Source organism: Haemaphysalis longicornis, unplaced genomic scaffold, assembly GCF_048455015.1.
Source record: "Haemaphysalis longicornis isolate Haplotype H1 unplaced genomic scaffold, Haemaphysalis longicornis Haplotype H1 scaffold_3, whole genome shotgun sequence".
Classification (NCBI taxonomy): domain Eukaryota; kingdom Metazoa; phylum Arthropoda; class Arachnida; order Ixodida; family Ixodidae; genus Haemaphysalis; species Haemaphysalis longicornis.
The window spans coordinates 63394449-63416576 of record NW_027526335.1 but is presented as its reverse complement, the minus strand read 5'-3'; the positions used below and the strand labels follow the sequence as shown (position 1 = coordinate 63416576).

At 44.8% G+C, this 22128-nt stretch overlaps 1 protein-coding gene across 3 annotated transcripts in view; it reads right to left on the bottom strand.

The window, feature by feature from the left end:
* Positions 1-22128, bottom strand: part of LOC144174533 (solute carrier family 35 member F3-like) — a 352239-nt gene that overhangs the window by 5589 nt on the left and 324522 nt on the right. For all 3 annotated transcript variants that reach the window (XM_077703284.1, XM_077703286.1, XM_077703285.1), the window contains one exon: positions 8244-8433. In XM_077703284.1, the coding sequence (XP_077559410.1) occupies positions 8244-8433 (190 nt within the window). The remainder of the gene's footprint in view (positions 1-8243; positions 8434-22128) is intronic.

Below are 22128 nucleotides of genomic sequence, written 5' to 3'. Positions count from 1 at the left end.
GAGGTACACAAACATCCTTTAGAAGTCTTTTCTTACCGTGGGAACTACAAGACAACAAACAAGTAACACTCAGCAGCTGGTACCATGCAAGATTTCTTGGCTCTAAAATAACGACACATATTTTTCTTCGTGGTAAATCACATGGCTAAGACACGCGGAGCCTCGGGAGCTCTCGTTCGTGGACCTTAAAAATACATGGAACCCTAGCCACATAGGTTCCGCTTATATTCAATAGTGTTAATGCGATATGCGATAGTGTATAGTATATGTGAGTGTAAATGCGAGCCATTTTTGCCTGGTGCATGTCAATCAATGAATATGTAATACACGAGATTGCAGCTAATTACTAGTTATTAATACTAAACTTGTGGTTCATAGTGATGATCATAGTGATGTTGTAAGGTGGGACTAACGTGGACTGCATTGGCTAAATGTGGATTAAAATGAATCATATAGAATAATGATTGATTGGTGAATGATGGCAATGATTAGTAAGGGAAAAGAGTGGATTAAGACAAATTAAAGTACGTTAAAAAAAGATTGTGTGAATTGAAATGCAGTTAGGGAGTAAATTCTAACGAATTAAAATAAATTATTGTCGTAATACGGTTCATAATAGTGGGATTAGGGTTATTGTATGAAATAAGACTGATTACGATGGACTAGAAAAAATACAGGTTGATTTGGACGCATAGAGATGTACCGTATGGAAGGTATATTGACGGATTACTAATAATTGGTGTCGGTTGAAATAAAATAAGGTGGATTAGGATAACTTAAGATAAAATACCATGAGAAAAGTGAATTAAGATAGATTAAGAAGGACTACGATGGAGTAAGATGGATTAAAGTAGATTTAAAAATTTGCGCAACTTGCACTAGTGGTGGAAGGCTGGAATAATAGCAGAGCTGGCGGCCTCTCTCCTTTCGCCGGAGAGCCGGCTGTTGCACCTCACATATATTTCCAAACTTCCAGCTGAAAGTTCTCCATAACTAGCAGGCCCGGATCGTTTCGTCCGCAGGCTTTCACATCTCTCCCACAGTCGAGCGCGTCAGCATGCGCTAGACCCCGCAGCCAAGTCCAAACCATGCTCAAAATATCAGAAATGGTCTGAAAGGCATAATTGCTCTCAGTGATATACGTTTTAGCGGACAATTTCAAATGTCTCATGTCTGCATGGTGACTTGTCGATCCGCTGCGTCCAAGGTGAAGCTTATAAGTGCTGGATAATTAATGATGAAAGATCGTCGCTGCATGGTTATTGACCCGGAGACCAAGGAAGTGCGCATGAGCTTCTTTGGCTTTCAGAGCGTCTCGAGGACATGTACATACGTGAAGCACTTGAGCCGTACGGCACGGTCATGTCCATTTCAATGGAAAGCTGGAGAGTCTCGCGATTGGAACACATGCGCACGCATAACAGGGACGTCGTTGTGAAGCTTGTGGATAGTGTTGATGTGAGCGATGTACCTCAAGTACTATCTGTCTGCGGCATTCAGAGCCTTGCCTTGAATATAGGTTAGCCACCCCTGTGTGTGCGCTGCGAAGGCGTGGGGCATATCCGGCGTCATTGCCGTACACGGCGCTGTAACCGCTGCCGCAAGTTTGGTCGCATGGCCGAGAAGTGCGTGGTGACGTACGCAGATAAGCTTCGACACGGATCACACCCCCTGACGACGCTTTGCGGTGACACATTATGGACGCTTAAAAGGTCCTGGGCGCTTGTTATCTTCCAGCTGCTGTGAGAATCAGTACTGCAGGCTCTACCCCATTGACTGCCAGTGAAGTGCATACAGGCGCCGTTAGTAGTGCGCCGGCGGCTGTGTTAGTTCCTACCCCGGTCGATGCTATGCCTTGTGTGGAGACATGAGGATAACTCCCGGGTAAAGTTTCCTCTGCTGTCTGTGACAGTGGTCCTTCAGCTGATGACATCTTTGCCGCACGACAACATGTACCTGAGGGTGTTCTCCCTGATCCTAGTGTGCATGAAACCACTGCGGTGCCTCGTCCTGCTACCATGCCAGGCATCACCACAAAACGACGTGCGTCGTGAACGGCTAAGGATCTCGCTGACGGCATATCTGCAAACTCCCCAGCTGGTGTCACGCAAGACAGTTCTCGGGCCAGGAAAGGTAGTAACAGAAAAAAAGGGGAGCCCCGTCGATCAAACTCTAGTAGAGTCAACCCCGATTATAACGAACCCAGATAGAGCGAATTATGCTATATATCGAACAAAAACACATCAGTAATGAAAATACATGCAAAACATATTCCTTATAACGAAGTTCACATCGGATATATCGAACTCGGTGAACCTAGATTGCCGAAATGCATGGTCTGAAAACGGTAATTGAGATGTTGATTGGCCGCGGTTGAGACGTTGAGCCTCACATGGAGCGACGTGACGCCCGGGACTTTCCGTAACTGAATCAGAGTGGAAAGCGGTGCTAGTTGAAAATGGTTCATGACTGCAACTGCGTACAATAAAACGTGACCATAGAATTCCTTCGGGGATTTCCTGAGTGTCGTCGACGACGACCAGGTTGCCGTCACTATGAGCCCCTCTGATACAGACACGTCGTCGATGTCATGGCAGTTGGTGCTGTTGAAAGCTCCAAAGAGGCCGACGATGTCGCGAGTGAAAGCAGTCACGGTTACACCGTGAAGCAGTCCAATGCTTTATAAAGCGCTTTCGGCAGTTGATATGCCCAAATATTATTGCTTCGATACTGAAGGACACCGACTCGAATGCTGTTCTAGTTGACGACGCCGCCAAAATGAAAGTGAAAACTAGAATCATTTCTTTCTTGTGAAGTTGGCAGTTGAGGTAGAAAGTAGCCTTACTGCTTGCAATAAATGGATTGTAATTTTGTGTATGGTAATGACATACCTCAAATTGTGTTAGTTTCCTCATGCGGGGAAGGGGATGGGGTGTTCCGCGTATTGCGAACTCGTAACAAAAACTCGTTATAGCCGGGTTGCGCTATATCGAACTATTGTATATATCGAACTAATTGCGGCGAATATTACAGTTCGCTATAACCGGGTTTCACTGTATAACCAGAAAACGGTCAGGTGGACTCTCTACCTCATGGTCCGATATAGATGACATGAACATATAAGGTATAATCAACATGGTGTCTGTGCAACCGAAATTTCAAACTTTGAATGTGTATGGGTTGAGGACTCGTTAGAAACAGCTGCAGCTGGCAAAACTATTGTACCAAAATCGTCTAGGTTTTATTGCTGTTTAGGAGACGATAATTGAGAGTGTGGAGGCGACTGAGAAAGCTTTCGATCTTTCCTCTCAGATTACAAAGTGGTTGTGTCGCACTCAGTAGGTCTCTTAGCCGGATGTTTCTTATTCCGAGGAAGGATCTGTCCTATTCTTCCGTTATGTATAATGTGGATGGTGAGAGGCGGTTGACTTGTTTTATCTTTCGTTCTCTGTGGCACTATGGCATCTTATCAACATGTACGTACTCAATGAACGGGTCAAGCGAACCCTGTTTTTCGAGAAATTTTCCAGTTATTAATGCACGGGTCCATTTCTTGTTTCGATGGGTGACCTCAACTGCGTTTGCGAGCCCGGGTGACCGTACATGGACGCCTACTTCTCGGGACAGGAGCGCTGAGGTCTTGTCTTCTCTTCTTACAACTGCTGGGCTAGTTGACACCGGAGTGCCGTTTTGAGCTCCTTGCTCGTTCACACATTTTGTAGGAGAGTCCCGTGCTCGTCTTGACAGCATTTACATTTCTTAAGCGCCCTTTTGCAGCAACCCTACTTCCAATGTTAAACCGGTGCCTTTTTCTGACCACTGCCCCGTTGTCTTGCATCAAGGTGGAAGCGCTCGTTCTGCCTATCGACCGCAATGGGAACTTCGCAAACCTATTTCACCGCTTCTAAAAGATTAATCCTTTTTACAGCAATGTACGCTCAGTATTGACACGTTGTTTGTCGACGGAATTGCCTTTATTTGCTGCCTGCGAAATGTACCTTCATTAAGTTCGCGGGCTCGCAATTTAGACAGCTTCGGCAAACAACTATCATAGACGGTGTGAGGAACAGCTACTTACAAAGGGCCTGTATCAACTATACTAATTGTAAAGCAAGGAGCGAGGTACGTGTCTCGAAAAAATTGCTACTTTGAAGTGTCATCTTCAACAGTATGACACATTGAGGTACAGATGAGCCATTACGCGTTCCGTAATAATCTGTCCTGTATTGCGAGAGTCCTACTCGCCAGGCCATGCTATTTTGCGTCGCCGCCCGGCGGTTAAGTTTATAGGCCAGATCCACTCTAAAGGTCACTTGTCAACACTAAGGAAGAAGTTGTATCAAAGTTGTTTCGCGACATCTACATCTGGTAGCCTTAACAGCGATGTTGTGCACCGCTTTATGTCCCTTATTACGCCTGTATCATATGATGATTGTTCACGAATACGTGTCCTATTTCCTTGGCGGAAATAGAAAATGCTGTTGATCAGCTTCTCACTTCCAAGTTCCCTGGCCCTGACAGAATTTCTCGAGGATCTTACAGTCATTGAGCCTCTTTTGTGACCCGTTCTCCTGAACAGTTTTACTCGTGCCCTTGATATAAATTCTCTTCCCCCATCATTCACTCGAAGTTGCACTGTTTTAATTCCGAAGTCCATAGAAAAGTAAAAACTGCTTTCAGTTGATGGTTACAAGCCAATCACACTCTTTAATGTGGATTAGAAATTTTTTTCGAAGTTTATGTCCAACCGACTTCAATTTCCAATGTGTATGCTCACAGGTTCTCAGCAGACATGCGGATTCTATGGAAGTTAAGTACAGACCAATCTGCACATTGTTCGTACGGCCTACATTTTGCACCGGCACTTACGAGCAGTTTGCGCTACTTCAGAGTGAACTTTCTAAAAGTTTTGATCTTGTGCACCAGTCGTTTTTGTTTCCACTCCTTGAACATGTGAACATTGGTTCAGTTGTTCTGGACGGCGTACGCTTTTGTTATTATGACCGTTCATCTAGACTAATTTTTAATGGGCGCCTCTGGAAGTCTGTGGCAATATGATCGTCGGTTAAACAATGGCGTCCTCTGTCCCCACTTCTTTTTTCCCTTTTCTTAAAGCTGCTATTCCTGCCAGCTCTTCAGTTTCCCAACGTTCATAATTTTAATGTTTTGGACAATGAGCCTAAGGTCTTGGCATATGCCGATGACCCCGCGTTCTTCTGTGCTGACAAGCCAACCTCGAAGAATTCGGGGTTCTTTCAGTTGCTAAAATTACTTTACTAAGAGTTCCGGCCATTTATTTGGTTCATGGGCGCTCACCTCATCTCAATATGCAGGCATTGAACGGTCATGTCGGCCACCAAAATACGTTGGCGTGTACCAGTAGACTGCTACAAGAATATCTCAAGATACTGGTGGGAACGGATGGAAACACTCCCCCGTTTTGCTAAGAGTTTTGTGCCGCATAATCTTTGAAGTTTCGGAAGAGCTAAGGCGAGTAACATGTTTCCGGCTACAAAATTGACGTGTATTTTAGAAATTTTGTACTGCACGCGGCTCCCCATTCAGAGTTTTCACAGGACCTTCGCGACATTTGTACGATCGTTTTTTATGGAGCCTATGAGGCGGGATAGGCCCGTCTGTGCGGGAGAGCTCGGGCTGGCGCATCCCTATTCGAGGCAACCAATCGCGCGTTTTCCGTTTCTCCGTGACTCATCTCATCCGATTATTATAGCCTTTTGTAAAGTGAATTTTGTGGATGTTCTTCCTGGTAATATTTTATCTTCTAAATTTCCCTTACGTTCATGTCTGTGGCATTCATGCATGCGCTATGTCCTTTTGTCAGATTTTTATCGGCTCGTTTTTCCACAGACTATTTCTTTGATGTGCCGCCAAAACACAATACAGAGGTTAAATATTAATGCTATTCCCTGCACCCGTCTCCAGACCTCTTTAGGGTGGTTTACCCGGTCATGATGTCCTTAAGCGAATTTGGATAATGCCTCTTTCATCTTGTACAAAATCTTTCTTTTACAAGCTACATACGGAAACCTTGCCCGTTAAAACATGGCAGCGTAATAGGTAACTGTAAACTTTGTGACGCTCCAAAAACAATTGAGAATTGTTTCATCGACTGCAAAAACAGTATATTTTCCTGAGGTGTGCATCAACGGACACGACAAAAATACTTTGAATTAACACCCCACGGTGTGCGGTACCCTTGTAGCTCCCTGCGATGATGTGCCTTATTACCTATTTTTTCTAATGGCTCTACACAGTTTATGGAAAACACGCACCTTCGGCAGAATAGGTGAGCTGATGGTATCGTCCAACTTGCACTTTAATCAAATAAAAATTACGCTAAAAGGCTATTATGACCAAAATGATTTCCGGCCTGATTCGTATCCTGCTTCGCACCGGTGTGTATCACTGCCCCTTACTAGCCGGAATTATTGTCAATGTTTTTATAACGTTTATTTTGTCACAGGGCATAGATGTAGCCGCTCCAAAGACGGCCAAGGCTCAATTCGAGCAACTGGTGGTCACCCACCGACGTGCTGGCTTGGCGACGTCATGCACGAAGGGTGCGCTGCGCCGAGCAGTTTTTATGCATGCTCCTGTATATGTGCGGCGCTATGGTATGTTTTGCAGTGTTTTGCCAGCCTTTATTTCTTGTGTTTCTTTTCTTCTTGCACAAAGAGGGTTGTCGAACATACCAAGCTGACAGGAGAAGTGTTCGCCCCAGGGAGCGAATCTGTTATGAATGTACCCAATCCCATCGATGCGCGTGCTGAGTGACGTATGTTTGGTAGGCGGCTTTCTGCAACCCGAAGGAAACGTGAGGTATGATGTCTTAAAGTAGGATCCTTGGTTTTGCCCTGGTGCCAGGTACTTGCGGCTTTGCCAAGCAGCTAACTTGGGATAAGAAGCATCCACCACTTGAGTCGTCGTTTAGCCGGTGCCCGCCGCTGACTGAGTGGGTGCCTCACTGCACAACGTAGTGGCGACGCTTTAAATAGTCCTGTTGAGGTCACTGCTCATTATTCATGTATGCAGTTCAAATGAGCAATTGGATGGCCTATCTAATCTCGGGGTCGTCGGCGCCAGCAGTGTTGGAACTAGAGGCACAATAGCAGATACCAAAGAAGAACATTTACTGACGTCAAGTTTGTGATGTTAGAAACCTGAACTTTACTTGCGTGCCTTTCTTGTGCCTGTATAAAAACAATAACTTCTTCATAAAGGTATTACAATAGTGGAGTAAGCACACAGGAGGAACGTATGCAATGTATGCCTCATCATTAAAACGATTTACCCCTGACATTTTTCTACCACATATTGCAACTGATACAACAAAGACCACGAAGAAAAAGCAGAATTCGCTGCAAACTTCGCAGCAAATTTTGCCAGCTCCGTTGACTTTCGGGGAACATTTCATTGTATGTTGAAAAGCTATGGCTAAAAGTTCAGCTCACTGAAACGTATACAAGGTGTTGCATCGCTCTGTTATTTTTCAACTGTTTTGACACACATGTAACCTAGGAAAATTAAGTGTCTGTGCAGATTGGCGGGATACAAGTCGTTCTTTTTTGTTATTAACAAAGCGCACCCTGGACTACCCCCTCCCTCGCACGAACGACCTCGTCTGTCAGCACGTATGCCTAACTTAACAAGAAGCATGTAGTATTCATCCGATAACACCCCACGCCATGCGGTAACACCACTGATTGGCAGACTTATCGTATCTTCCAATAGCTATTCCAATTACGCGAATAAGGCTTTCAAGAACTTCTTTTCCATCTCTTATTCCTTTCAGGAAAGCAATGGCTTCGTTTCTGTTTTCTGTGTAATGTTTACGAGTTCCTGAATTTGCTTAACCTACATTGAGTTTCCTTTTGGACTGCATCTCCATTTTTGTAATCCCCGGAAGCTGGGCATATGCGTAGGTTTTTGTATCTGTGTTCTCATTGTAATTATGCTTGTTTATGCTTTTCGACATGAAGAATGCACGGGGTCAGGAACCCACCCAAATGCGGTTTGGCACCTTTTGTCCCTGGCCCAATATAGCTTCCTGTATTTAGGAAACTTAGAATGTTAATAAGGAAGGAAGGAAGGAAGGAAGGAAGGAAGGAAGGAAGGAAGGAAGGAAGGAAGGAAGGAAGGAAGGAAGGAAGGAAGGAAGGAAGGAAGGAAGGAAGGAAGGAAGGAAGGAAGGAAGGAAGGAAGGATACAGAGTTTCAGCTCACGTAAGGACAGCGCTCCAGCACCGGCGAGCATTCCCCAGGGCATCCGGCTCCACACGATCGTCTCGCATCGCAGCAGGTACAAAGCCAGCAGGACCGGCCACATGAGCAGCAGGTTGAGAAACCCGATGAGCGTGAAGAAGAGTGACAACTGGCCGAACGACACGTCGCCTATGAGCTTCTTGAACGTCACCTGAAACCAACAGCATGGCAACGCGGTACGTGTTACATAAAGTGCTATAATTAAACAGCAACGACCTACGCCTGACCGCGGGGCGCACTCCATACTGCTTATAAAACCATTTATTTACCATGTACATTTAGTGCTAGTAACATTAAATGGCAAAACAACCACCTGTAAGTCAAGCTCAGCGCTACACTTTCGCAACACCAGTTCATGTTTCCCCACTCAAAATTATTAAATTGGTTCAGTTTGTCGAGTCGTGGAAGAGACTATGTTAAGAGCAACCTTGATTAGTTTTGTTTACTACGCCGAGTGATTGTGCTTGTCAGTGTACTTTGTGTGCACTGATGATGCTTCCGGACTGTTCAGCTTGCTCCAGAGACTGTGTCGTTGCACAAGCACAATACTTAGACCATTTATTAAAGCAGAATTCAGAGTTGGTTCAATAAGCCAGTTATCATGCAGGACGTCACACCAAGTTTTTCAACGCAAATTCCATATCTAGTAGCTCCGTACGAGCGAAAAAAGCTGCTATAGACATCAGCAATACAACCTCGTAGGAAATGCAACCTTAAGGAAGTTCGGTCAGGGGCAACAAGAATGAAGGATGTACAGTAATGACAAATAGGACAGAGACAAAACTCTTGAAACACAGATACAAACTACACTCCACACAAAAAACTTTTTGGTGCCAGAATAGTTTCTCATACTCACAATTGCATGTTCTGATTCACATCATTGGTCGACGTAACGTGAAAAAAGACGGTATGCGTATAATGTTTTCTTTGTGAGCTTGATACTTACGAAGTTTTTTCATAAAATTGGAAATATTGGTGCGATTAGCTTCCTCCACCCTTCTGTGGCAACGTGTGAACTATGCATTTGTTTTTGGGTCTTGTCATTCCAACAACGATCTTCTTCTTCTTCATCTTCTCCTTCTTCTTCCTCTTCTTCTTCCTCTTCTTCTTCTTCTCCCTCTTCTTCTTCTTCTTTTTTCTTCTTCTTTTTCTTCTTCTTACCTTACCTGTGTACGATTTTTTTTCTTTCCACAGCGTCCTGGTTGCACCCTCAAAGGATCGACGCATCGTGCTACCCAGAGCTCAATCAAACTGCAATTTTCGAGTACTGGTTCTGCTAAGAGCAGCATAGACAATGCGCTGGTGCCAAGCAAGCGAGGGAAAATCACTATATATCACATTTTACCTCATTAAGGATTCGCTCAGGCAAACCGTAAGGAATAAAAACAAAGTCCCTCCGGACCCAAATGAACCGTGGAGAATTCCATGGTGTAGAACGCTCCACTTGAGCTCAGAAAAAAAGAGTCAAGCCTCTGCAGCGTCCCTTAGGGATCCATTTGTCCCTGCTTCAACCGAGCGCCTCCCGAGGTAAGGCCATTAAAAGACTGGATTCTTGCTCGCGCTTTTTTTGCGATGTTACCTGAAGGTGATTAAAAATAAAAAATGCATTGCCCCGGAATCGCTAGTCTGCTTGCTTGCCTCCTGTATTTCTCTCACGTGAGATGCCATCGTCGAATTTAGTAAAGTATACGACATCTGCCTTTCTTGTAAAGAAGGCATACACCCTTTCCCTCGGTTGTTGTATCTCCGTCCTGAAAGCCATACTGAATAAGCTGATTGCTTTTGTGGGGCCGGAGATGAAAGTTCTATGAAAGCGAAGGATTATTGATCAAGGAATTCGCAGATCTAGCGGCACAGACTTCTCGTCCTGCACTGATGCGGAAATATTACACGCAACATCAGGCAAAAGTTTGGCGTCGACGGCGGCGGGACGGACCGATAGTGCCAAAAATGGCCAATGGCGCATAGCAAACTAACAAAACTGTGGTTGATTCCTCTGTCATAGGAATCACTAAAACACAAAATGAAATGTGCAGCGAAATCTGCAGCTGAGCATGATTTGCGGGTCGGAGGCTGTCTTGTGGGTGTGCTTGGCGAGCAACTTCCTGCTGGCGGGTCGCTTCAGTAGAGGTGTACTGGCGTCATTTCCGTGACGGACATAACGTCAGTGAAACCTTGGTGTATCCCGACATAATACACTTTAGTGTTAAATATAAAACCCGTAAACGAACAACCCTAAATATAACGTACTCTTTAGTACTAAAGGTTGTTTTCCCGCAAGAAGACCCTGAGCGCAGGGTGCACCCTCTACAGGCCAGTTGATTAGTTGTACTGGCGTCACTTCCGTGACGGATATGACGTCAGCGAAATCCTCGTGTATCCGGTAATAAAACATCTTTGTGTTAAAACGGGTCAAAAAAGCCTGGATTGACATAAAGTGTCCCACAAAGCTTTTGGAAACAAAGTAAATATTTAGTTTAACGTTTCGTACAATTCGGCCTGAAAGTCAAACCATATCCTCCAGTGTTTGAGACGAGCACTTCGCCCTTACACCACGACTGCTCCCGTTTATTGCCGAGTAAAATTGTGCCTAGTATGCGGGTCAAAATGAGTGTAAGCTGCTTGTGGCTCCACCAGCCCACATCCTTCGTGGCTTCATAGCGCACACTGCGAGCCATGCGAATACGTCAGTATGATTGGTGCTCGTGGTGCTTTTCGGAGCCACCTGAGCGACTCACAATGTGTCACATGATGGAAAGTGCTTTGAAATCAGGTGTTCAGTCAATCCCCGCGTCGAAGAAACGTGGCCCGCCACGTAAGAACGCCAACAAGGCCGAAGCGCCGGGAGGCGTAGAATGTAGCGAGGGGAGCAAAATTTCGGGAACTTGGTTCTACCCCAAGGGTGTCGTCTCCGAACTCACGTATTTAAACAAGGCAGCGTTTGTAGACGGCCCACTTATCGTAAAGGTAATCGGCATAGACTGTTGATAAAACAGGCACATCAGCATTGTGACGTTGAACATGGTAACGTTGAACATCAGCATTGTGACGTTGAACATCTAATAATACGCCGAACAAGGGACGCATTATTCTGTGAGGGAGAAGAGGCGTTTTCACTCTGGCAGGAGCGGCGACGTTTGGAAAACAACCAGATTTAGGGCAAAAGCTTCAAGCCCTCAAATGCTCACCAGTGTTGGACGCCACCTACTTCAGGGGCCATATTTTCCTTCGTAATAAAAAAATCGAGACATCGTACGTTTCCAGCTATCCCTCGTGAAACACCCCATTCTGTTTTTCTGAGCCGTGGTTAGTTTTAAGAGAGGGCACAGTTTCACGGTCTCTTGCATGGACGTGGTTCAAGCCTCGCCCAGCCCCGTAACTCAGTGTTCGGGCTCCTATGTGGCCTTATTTCTACGCGAAGTAGACGAGTCGTAAGTTCTGTATCCGTGGGAATGGGGAAATGAGCGTACTTGTGTATACGTATGTGTGGGCGTCTGCGGTTTTTCTTCTGGGAGGTAAACCCATTCCACCGAGATGGAAGGGAGCGCGGTTAAATGATATACACGAAATTGTACACCATCCAAGAAATCGCATGTAGAAGAGAGAGAATAAGCATTTAATAGAGCAAACGGTGGTGGTTGAGCCGTCACTCGGTGGGGTGGGTTCGCCTCAGTCCAGGTACCCTTGGGCCTTGGCTGTAGCCCTGATACGGGTGACCAGAAAGATCTGATCAGCGTAACGGGAGCTGGTCAGGCTGACCAGAATGAAAAAATTGGGCCCATCTCCCCGCGAGGGGGACTCGAGTAAATGCGTCGCATATGGGGTGGGTGTATTGCATTAACGTTTAGTGTTTGGGGAGTTGGTGGTAGTGAATGCGTTGTATCAGCAGCTTCTTGACGTAGTTTGAATGAGTCAAGGATATAAGGCGCGTTCGTAGCCCCCCATTCTGTGTCGGCTTTGTGGCGCAGTGGGTAGGGCACTATGTACATTGCGTTCCGCCCGCAGGGTCGATGGATCGAAACCAGGCGCCGGATAGTATTTTTTTATATAGTGTAGGGGGAGGGGTGCGGACTACGACTACGGACGTCAACGCGGGTGACATCATGAGTTACTGAAATGCTCTGCATTTAAAAAAAATTGCCTGTTCTCAATGGTTACAATGGTAATAACGCTACATCACAACAATAAACTGTTTATGTACATAACGGCTATACTTTATTGGTCACAAGGATCGAGGGCACAGTATTTTTAAACAACTGCTTTTGCCAGCAAACAACGTTGCCAGCAAGATAGCGAAATATTTGTATTTCTTTTTGCAGCGCATTCTTACCGTTACCCATTCGTAAATACGCGCATAATGCGTCTCAAGCTCGTCTATCACAAACTGGTTATCTCTGCGAATGCTCTTTTCTCTTCCGTATCAAGTTTCTTCACGATGCAGCGCCAGCATACCGAGAACAGCCAGGCGGTTGTTGATCGTCGTTGATCGAAGCCACGTTTTCACTCGCTAAATCGCGCTAAACGGATGCAACACATCGTCACGAAGAATAGGCGACCATTTGCCATGCGTGACTGATAGTGTAATAGAACTCTAAGGAAATGCCAAAGATCTACTCGGTGTTCATTGAAGTCCGTGTTCATCCAAGATCGACGCCACAGCCTATATTCACAGTCGAAGTTGCGGAAATTGCAGTAGTTCTAATTGTCTCGCAGAGCTTCCTAATCTAGAATACGTGATTGCTTCCCCAACGCCTTTGGGTGGTACAATAAAGGTAGAACAAATACGCGAGTGTCCCCAAATTTTTATTCCTGTGACGATAGCAGCGGGTTCGACTCAGGAATGAAGATGCTACAAATATTCTTCACGAGTTTCCTTGTGTTTGGCTGCTGCATTTGGTGTGCCCCAAATGGCGGCATGCCGAGTTCTCTGTAAAGCTGTCCGCCTGTGTCCTCGGTCTCTCAATATGGGTCCACAAGGACACCTTCCGCTTTTATCCGGCGCTCGCTAATTGTTTCCACACCTAGAGACACAGTCGCCGCTGCACATATAAACCGTCCATCTCTCCATATAGATTGTTAATTGATTAACGAAGTGCGGATGATAGAATAAACTAATTCAGTTAATTCTGCGTTGTTATACTGCTGCGTTTTTCATATGTATAAAACATCCATAAATGAACTTTCTGACAAATTTCTGATCACCAGCGGAAACTAAGTAAGCACGAGTGGAGCAGTGCGGCTTATGAAGAATGAGGAAGAGGGTGGTGGAGGGGAAGTGCCCCTTTTGTACCTCTCTGCCGATGAGCATGTGGTCAGTATGTCTCATGAACATAAATCAAAGTTAGCTGCTCAGCTGCTACAACGATGATGTTGGTAGATCACATTTCAGTATGCCTAGAATATGAAGGCACAGCCTAGGCGGCAATGCAGCGAAGAGGGAAGAGCGGCCTCTTTGTGAGCGCGTAGTTTGGAGGATTGATGGTGGGGCTGTAAGCTACTATCATTCCGTCTGACGAACGCAGAAGGCGAGCTGGTATACCTACAAGGTGAGTATCAAGCACTTGGATAAGGTGCCTAATATGGGTCTTGCCCAGGTGGCACAGAAAGTGTGTCCTAAGACCGGCCCGTCTATGGCCGCTTTCTGGCATGTCCGGCCAGCATCCAGATTCTGGCAGCCACTGATCATACGATGAACGGCCAAAATTCGGCAACCAGCGCTTCGGTATTTCTCCGACCGCCTGTGTTCAGACGCACAACGGCACCTACCCGGCTGCCATATATTCAGTTCCCTTTCGGCTGCCCATGCTGAGAAAGAAAACGGCCGAAGTACGGCTTTAGGACATCCGCTTTTCCTTCGGGAAGCGGTGTTCAGCCGAAGCACGGCAAGCGACCGGCCACAGAATATCCGTATTCTTGTGGCAGTTGGTGTTCGAAAGGAGACCGGTCGGAGCGCGGCTGCCGCGCATTCGCTCTGTCATCGGTGAACCGCGCGTCCGGCGGCAGAATATTCGTTTTCTTCCGGCAGCCGGTGTTATAATGGAGACCGGCCGACTTACGGCCCGAGAATGTACGTTTTTCATTCGGTTAGTGGTCCTCGGCCGAATTACGGCAAGCGAACAGCCGCAGAATTTTCGGCAACCGGTGTTCAAGAGGAGACCAGCCTTCGTAAGGTATCAGGTTATACGTCATTATGCGAACAACGGCGGGCGTTTGGGCGCAGAGAATTCATGCACAGACGTGTTTGGAAGAAGACCCGCCGATGTAGGACCGGTTTTTCCCTGGGTGAAGAAAGAGCCGTTAGGGTGCCGAATGGCGCAGACACGTTTTTCATCCGCTCGGTGTTTCTACGTTTTAAATGAACGAACTACGTTTGTCAAACAGTAATGAGTGTTCTAGGTGAACGGGAAAGGTGCAAGGACTCACTGGACATTACCAGGGAAAGTTTTAGGTAATCGAAATGCCATTTATTGCCACAAGAAGACTGTGCCACGCCGACGGGTGAGCTAAGCCTCGCCAGTCATAGCCGCTACAACGCCTCGTCCGTCAGCTTCGTCGACGCATCAGCTCGAGGCTATTCGCCCCCTCAAGAAATGGATACCATTGGAGACATCGACCCCGCAGCGATGCCCGACCCGAGATGGCGGTGGTTCACCAAAATAAGTGGCCTTAAAGGGCGTATAGGAAGCGGCCACCCCGCCGGAGCTCAACCGGCGCCATGTCAAGGAATCCCCACCAAAGAAAGGCAAGGGCGCGCAGAAACGCAAGTTTCCGGCTATTCTTCTTACAATAATACTGCGAAAAACAAAGTTGCACTATATTGTTGGTTGCACTATATAAGAGGCTAAGCTCGTGCATTGGTAGGCTCAACTTCGTGCCCTGCACTGTGTTACTTCATGGGATTTTATGACTGCCTATTTAGAAACAAGTGTTATTTTGAATTTGCCATAATAACAGAGCCTTGTGAATGACGAAGCCTGGATATTAATTTAGTTGCGGTGTTTAGAATTGAGATTAGCTACACTTGGGATATGACTCATTTGGTTAAACATAATCACCAGCATCCTAGCAAACACGGTTTTCGTCAGGTTTTTCTTGCTCAACGCAGCTTGTTGAATTCACGCACGATTTGGCTTTAGCAATAGATAAGCTTAAAGTAGCTGACTATTTTCTTGTACGGCTAAAAAGCATTTGACGGTGTTTCATATCACCTTCTTGTTAGTACATTGCGGGCAATAAACAGAATGAATCGGTTATTGCATGGATAGCCGAGTATATCTCTCTAAGACAGCAGTTGGTCGCTCTCAATGGTTGTTCGTCCGGATATATTTCCGCGACCTCAGGAATTCCCCAAGGCTCAGTTGCGGGCGCTCTTTTGTTTCTGTTATATATAAATGTTATTACTAGTGGCCTCAAATCTTTGTTCAGAATGTTCGCGAATGACTGTGCAATTTACAGGACTATGCGAATGAACGTGATTGCGAATACTTGAAGCATGATTCAAATTTAATAAGATCGTGGAGTGCTTATTCAGAAAAGTCGTTGAATCTTAAAAAGTGTGTTAACGTCAATTTTACAAGAAAGCCTTCATTCCAATTGAATACGCATACAGGAAATTACACTGCTTTAAGAACGGCCGGGGAATATAAATAAATAGGAGTTTATTTAACTATTTTTTTAGAGAAATAAGCACGTTCACAACATAAAAGTTACGGATGCACGTGTTTTTGGCTTTCCGAGATAAAATTTCAGTGAACCCCCACTTAACTTAAAAGAACAACCGTATTTCACTCATGTGTGCTTACTGTTGGAGTCAACATGTTTTTTCTGGGATCCCTACAGCAAAGAGCTGGTTGATACACTCGAAAACATACCGAGTAGGGCAGTTCGATTCGTATTAGGTATTGGCACTGTCAGCTTAAGATGAGGGAAAGTAAAAGTAAACTTAAATGGTAAGACGGGAAATATCATAGACGAAACCTGAGGTTGAAATATTTTCGTAATATCTGTCATTCGAAAGCTGGAATAGAAGGGGAGAAGTATATCCTAGCGCCATTCTACATATCCCAAAGTGGGACCGCTAGTTTATAGCAAATTATTAACTTTCCTTTAAAGCTGACGCCTTGCGCAATTCATTTGGTCTTAGATCAATACGAGAGTGAAATTATCTTCCACGCAGTAATGTATCCACTGTTTATAATGACAATTTTCACCGCGTTTTGTAGAATTATTTTGTTATTTGGTCTCATATTTGATGCTTAGTGTTGTGTATCTCCCTGCTGTAACGTATGCAAAGGCAAGAAGGTATAAAAAAATAACTAAAATAAATAAATAGGCTTGCGGAACAGCAAGCTCGCCTCCGACGGATTGATAACCCTACGCATTCAAACTTGACCAATAAATTATTTATTTCTTTATTCGTTGCAGTATGCAAGGTTTGCTGAATGAATAGTACTATTCCTAAGTTATTTGTTTGAAATAAAATATGAAACTCTAGTCTTACGCCTTTCCTAGCGCGAACACAGAGGGATACAACTGCAGCCACCTGAAGCAGGGCGTCATTCGCGACACGTCTAGAATTTCGTTAACGCAGTAGGACTTTAGAGGAAAATTAAGTTCTTTTGGACTATTAAGGGGTGTGCACGTAAGTCATGAAAACCACATAAAAAATATATTGAAAATAAAAGTACTTCTTTGATCTCTCTTAGGATCAGCCCTGTGAAAGATCGTCAGAGAAGTTGATCGAGTAGAAAATTTCTTTGCAAGAAAAATGGGGAAATACTGGACATACTTTTTGTGTGAAGGAAATTATATTGAATGCTGTTGAGTGTTTTGTGGAGTACCGAACTGCTTCGTAAAGGCATTCGCACCGGTTTTATATACAAAAAAACTGGTCAAGCAGCTCTTGTAAAAATAGTTGATTTAGTCAGAGCATGAAAGTATTGTCTTAAAACAAATTGCCTTAAAGAGGCACTTTCATCTTTGTGAAAGTCAACCCACTAAAGTATGCGCCTTCCGCACCTCCCCCCCCCCCCCCCCCCCCCTCCTTCCTTCTTTATTACAGGTAAGCCGCCCCACAGAAGATATCAGGACCTGGACGATAGATCCATTCCAGCTCTGCTAAGAAATGAATATTTTCTGTATTCGACAGTAAAAGAGGCACCTCAATTAAAGGAACGACTATTTGTGAGCACTTTTGAATAAATTAATTTTAGTGTAAACTGACGCTGACAAGTAAGCAAGGCTGCGCTGAAGACTGGACGGCTCGTGGTTGCGCGCGGGCTCACTTTGATATGGGTGCAGTGGACCCAAAATGGTGGGTTTGTGTTGCTGCACAGCGCGATTGCGTGATCTGCTCGCGCTGCATGCAGTGGTCGTCCACCGGCCTCAGTACAGTTAACGTACTGTGGCTGAACTCCAATGCCCGTAGCACGGCCGAATTTCCGACAGCTTTAGTCCGGCTGGAGTCCGACGACCGCATCTCGGCTGTCCTCCGGTGGCCGTACTTCGGCCGCACACGGGTGGCTTTGGGATGGCCAGAGCCCTACGGCTGGAATCTGGCCGTATGAACGTTAGCCGGTTGACTGGCCAACGGACATTGGGCGTTGGACAGTAATGGGAATACGGCCGTATACGGCCAAAAGGCCCACATTTGGACACGGGCTGAACATGGTTGCCGGAGAAAGGCCGGGCAGAAAATCACCGGCCAAAGTAGACCTGCTTGAGTTTGGCCGAACGGTCCTGTGATGCCTGGGCGACTGTGCCTACTGTCATTTAAGTCGGCAACGGGTGATCTCAAGCCACAGCAATGGTCTCTGCTGGTGGCATCAGCTGTGGGGGGCCACAGTGCGCGCGTGCCCTGAAGTATCTGGGCGTTTGCGCCGCACATACCGGAAACAGCAAGCAAGCTGTACCGCAGACGTCCCAAGAAAATGACATTGCATAGTTGCAATATTCACTCACACGTTCATTGATCGTGTAATGCCTACGATGGGATGTGGGATTCGGTCCACTTTAGGGAGTATCTGCTTACAAGACCCTACGTGGGCGCTCGAAAAAAAGGTCTGTTCGATTCACTACACCAAAACACGTGACTTTTCACGTAGAAACGATTCCGTTAATATAGACGAAGAGTATGCGTACATAGGTTTTCGTGCAAACGCAAACACTGAGCATATGCTGCTAGATACTCGAAATCCATAAATATGTAGATATGTATTGGTCAAGAGTACGGCATTTTGCAGCCGCGCGCATATGCCGGCGAGTCATGTTACATGCCCAGACACATATATCATTCTTGAATATCGACGCTCTACATAGTTCTAAGAAGGGAGGTTGCCAGGCCAACCAGTGCGAGGTTGAATACCATTGGCACGGCCCCTCGATGAAGTGCACGTCGATTAAGCGCACGTGCGCTTGGTCGAAGGGCCGTGCCACTGGGTGCAGGGCTCCTCCTTGGGGGGCACTGCTTTGGGTATAGAGTGGTGATCTTAGGCCATGTTCTGTCATTACAAATAATAAGCTCCCGGAGGAGTGGCTTCCAGGTTTCAGGAGCGGAAAAAGGAGGCTTTATTTCTATCTTTGAGTAACTAAGCCATCGCGCCACAGTTAAGAAAATATTTGGAAAGGTCACGCCGGGAGGGGCATTTCCAAACGCTTAGCTGCACAGTGCGCCCCACGTGACGTGTGATGTCACTGCGCGCGCTTTGTTTATTGAGCATGTTCTAAAAAGAGCCTGGCGTTCGGAATATGTGGGTGGGCACTGGGTACTGGCGCTGACGGCCGGGGTTCGAGCGTCAGGGGATTTACTTCAGTTTTTTTTTTACAATTTTTGTTTCTAAACTCAATTCTACGCCTTTTTTTAATAATAGTGATGCGACATGTGGTAGACGGCTTTACGTTCGGAGCGCAGCCTATGAGCACGTTTAATTACCGTTCGGCATCGCGCGATCGCGCGAAGAGATGTCACGTGCGACGCTGTGCAGCAAAGCGTTTGGAAATGCGCTGTCGGGTGTCCTTGCCAAGGTGAGAAATTGCGGCTTAGGTAATGGCAGAGTCCTTCAATGCTTCTCTGGTCATGAAACTCCCTGCCAAGTTTCGTACGGGGACAAAGAAGGACTCTGGTAATGGCAATCGCTTGCAAACCACCCATGCCACTTCCAATTCCTCCATGCAAAACGGCAAAACGGCAAGTCAATCCGGTCATACCGCATTGCCGAAAGGTCATCGGTTAGCAATTATTTAGAAAGGCCTGTTCCACTGGCGATCCCAACGTAAAAGTTTTCTGCTACTACGAGCTCTCGGGTGTTGTGGTGAGGAGCGAAAGCCATGAACGTGGAGCGCTGCGGCATAGGAGTCGTTAGCCCTTGCACAGTCTTCTACATTACACGGGAAAGCTTCCAAGCACCGAGCCAGTAAAAAAAAAAGTTCGTTTGCACTTGAACAATTTGGCGCCGGATCTTCTTCAGCCCTTGTATGGTAATTCTTAAATCTTGACACTTTCATCTCATGCAACCTCCTTCGGCGCCGGGCGAGCAGCTCTTAGGCGCTCTATGCTGGTATCTGTGACCACGTCAGGCAGCCCACACGGAACGTTTGCAAGTTTACAGCGCGTCGTTGAATGTGAATTTTGAATTTGAATTCTTTATTATTTTCAACTGTGTAAAATACATTCAAGTTAGTATACAGACAAGGGTCCCAAAGTCAACACACTGCAACGGGACCCTTGATTAATTATTACAAAATAAGGAATACATCGAAAGCAGCAAAACCAAACAAACAGCAACTAAAATGAATGCACACAGCTTAGGCAGCGCAAGAGTACAATAAGAAATAAATGAACTCGGTTAAACAAAATTGAGAGAAAAAAGCTGAAAAATTATAAAAAAATACGTGTTGCACATTACTAGCGCAAAATGAATTCGAACAAGGTAAAAAAGTTGGCAGCAAAAAAAAATACATAAACTAGACATTTGCACTAGACATACAATCTAGTTGAACTCAGGAAACTTAGGCAACGAAATGAACAGTAACAGAGCAATACAGATAATAAAACCAATATATTCATCGATTCAACAAAAACGTTTTTAGCATGTGTTTGACGGAAAAGAATGATGATGAAGATTGCACTCCTGCTGAAAGACTATTCCAGAATAAGATAGCTGAAAAAGCGGATGCCATCTGACCATAGTTAGAACGGACTATGGGTAATAAGTAATTTTCGTTGACTGCGAATCTGGTGGAGTTGTTATTTTGTAATAGTTGCCTGTCAATAAATTGGTACGATAAATTATTATACGTAGTTGAAACAAAAACGTGCCTATGTTGTAATAGAATAAATTTTTAACCGATAAGACATCATTCTGTTGAAGCAAAAACACTGGCGTTAGCACGGATTGAGCTGTTAGTAATGATACGAAGAGCCTGATTTTGAATATGTTGTAACGGAGCTAGATGGCAATCGTAAGTGTTACCTCATGCAACAATGCCATATGTGATATGACTGTGAACGAAAGCAAAATAAAGAGACAGAAGGGCTTGGCGTGAAAACAAATGTGAGGAATTTTATGAGCTCGAATGCCAAAAGCCGTCTTATTTGTAAGGTGATCAATGTGTTTATGAAATTTCAGATGCCAGTCGATGAACACTCCAAGAAAAAGGACACTGTCACATGGGGTTATGGTATTCGAACACAGTGAAATGGTCGGAGTATATGATACGCGCTTCTGGGGTGGTCTAAAAATCATAAATTTAGTTTTTGATGGATTGATTATTAGGTGGTTGATGAGGCACCATTTAGTTACTTTAGTCATAACAATATTTAGGTTAGACGAAGGTTGGACAAAGATTTATCAGCCGAAGATACTGTGGTGTCGTCAGCATATAGAACACAGTGTGAGGCATTAATAGAGTCAGCAAGGTCATTAATATAGATAATGAACAGCAAGGGACCTAAAATAGAACCTTGCGGCACACCTTAATTAATTATTTTAGTCATAGAATACGCTCTATTAACACAAACACTACCTTCCCTGTTTGTAAGTAAATACTTAAGGAAATTTAAAGCTAATCTTTAAGGTTAATCCATTTAAGGTTAATCCATAAGATTCAAGTTTGAGGAACAGAATACTATGATTAATAGTATCAAAAGCTTTAGTAAAATCTAAAAAAAACGGATCCAACAAAGATACCTAAGTCAAACCATTTTTTTACGAAATCGGTTAAAGACAAAAGTGCGAGGTAAGTGGAACTGCCAGAACGAAAACCAAAATGACAGGGCCTAAGAATGTTGAATTTAGTTAGATAGTTATTTAGTTGACTAGCAAAACTTTTTTCGATTACTTTACTAAGAGAATAAAGGATAGAAATAGGCCTGTAGTTAGATATTAGGTGCTTGTTTCCTTTCTTAAAAACACCAATAATTTTAGCACGCTTTAGAAAGCTTGGGAAAATGCCGAGTGCGAAAATCTTATTGATAATGATGGAGAGAGGCACATAAACACAATGAGCAATAAGTTTTAGATGATATGCACACACGTAATCTTAACCTGCTGAAGTATCCTTAAGGGTAAGAAGCGTGGCACGAACTTCAACGGGTGTGACAGGAAAAAGATAACAATTATGTGAAGACCAACACATATTAAGATTTGCTACGGATTGGCCTGCTGTAGGAAGATTTGAGAAATAGTAACTTAAATCATAAGCAATATGATCGGGTTGCTGAAAAGTACGACCGTCTTGAATAATTTTAGAGATAGGGACATTACGTGATGCATTATTTAAGAAACTATTTAGAAGCTGCCATTGCATTTTGAGATTGTTCTTGAATTTACTGAATTTGTTTTCGTAG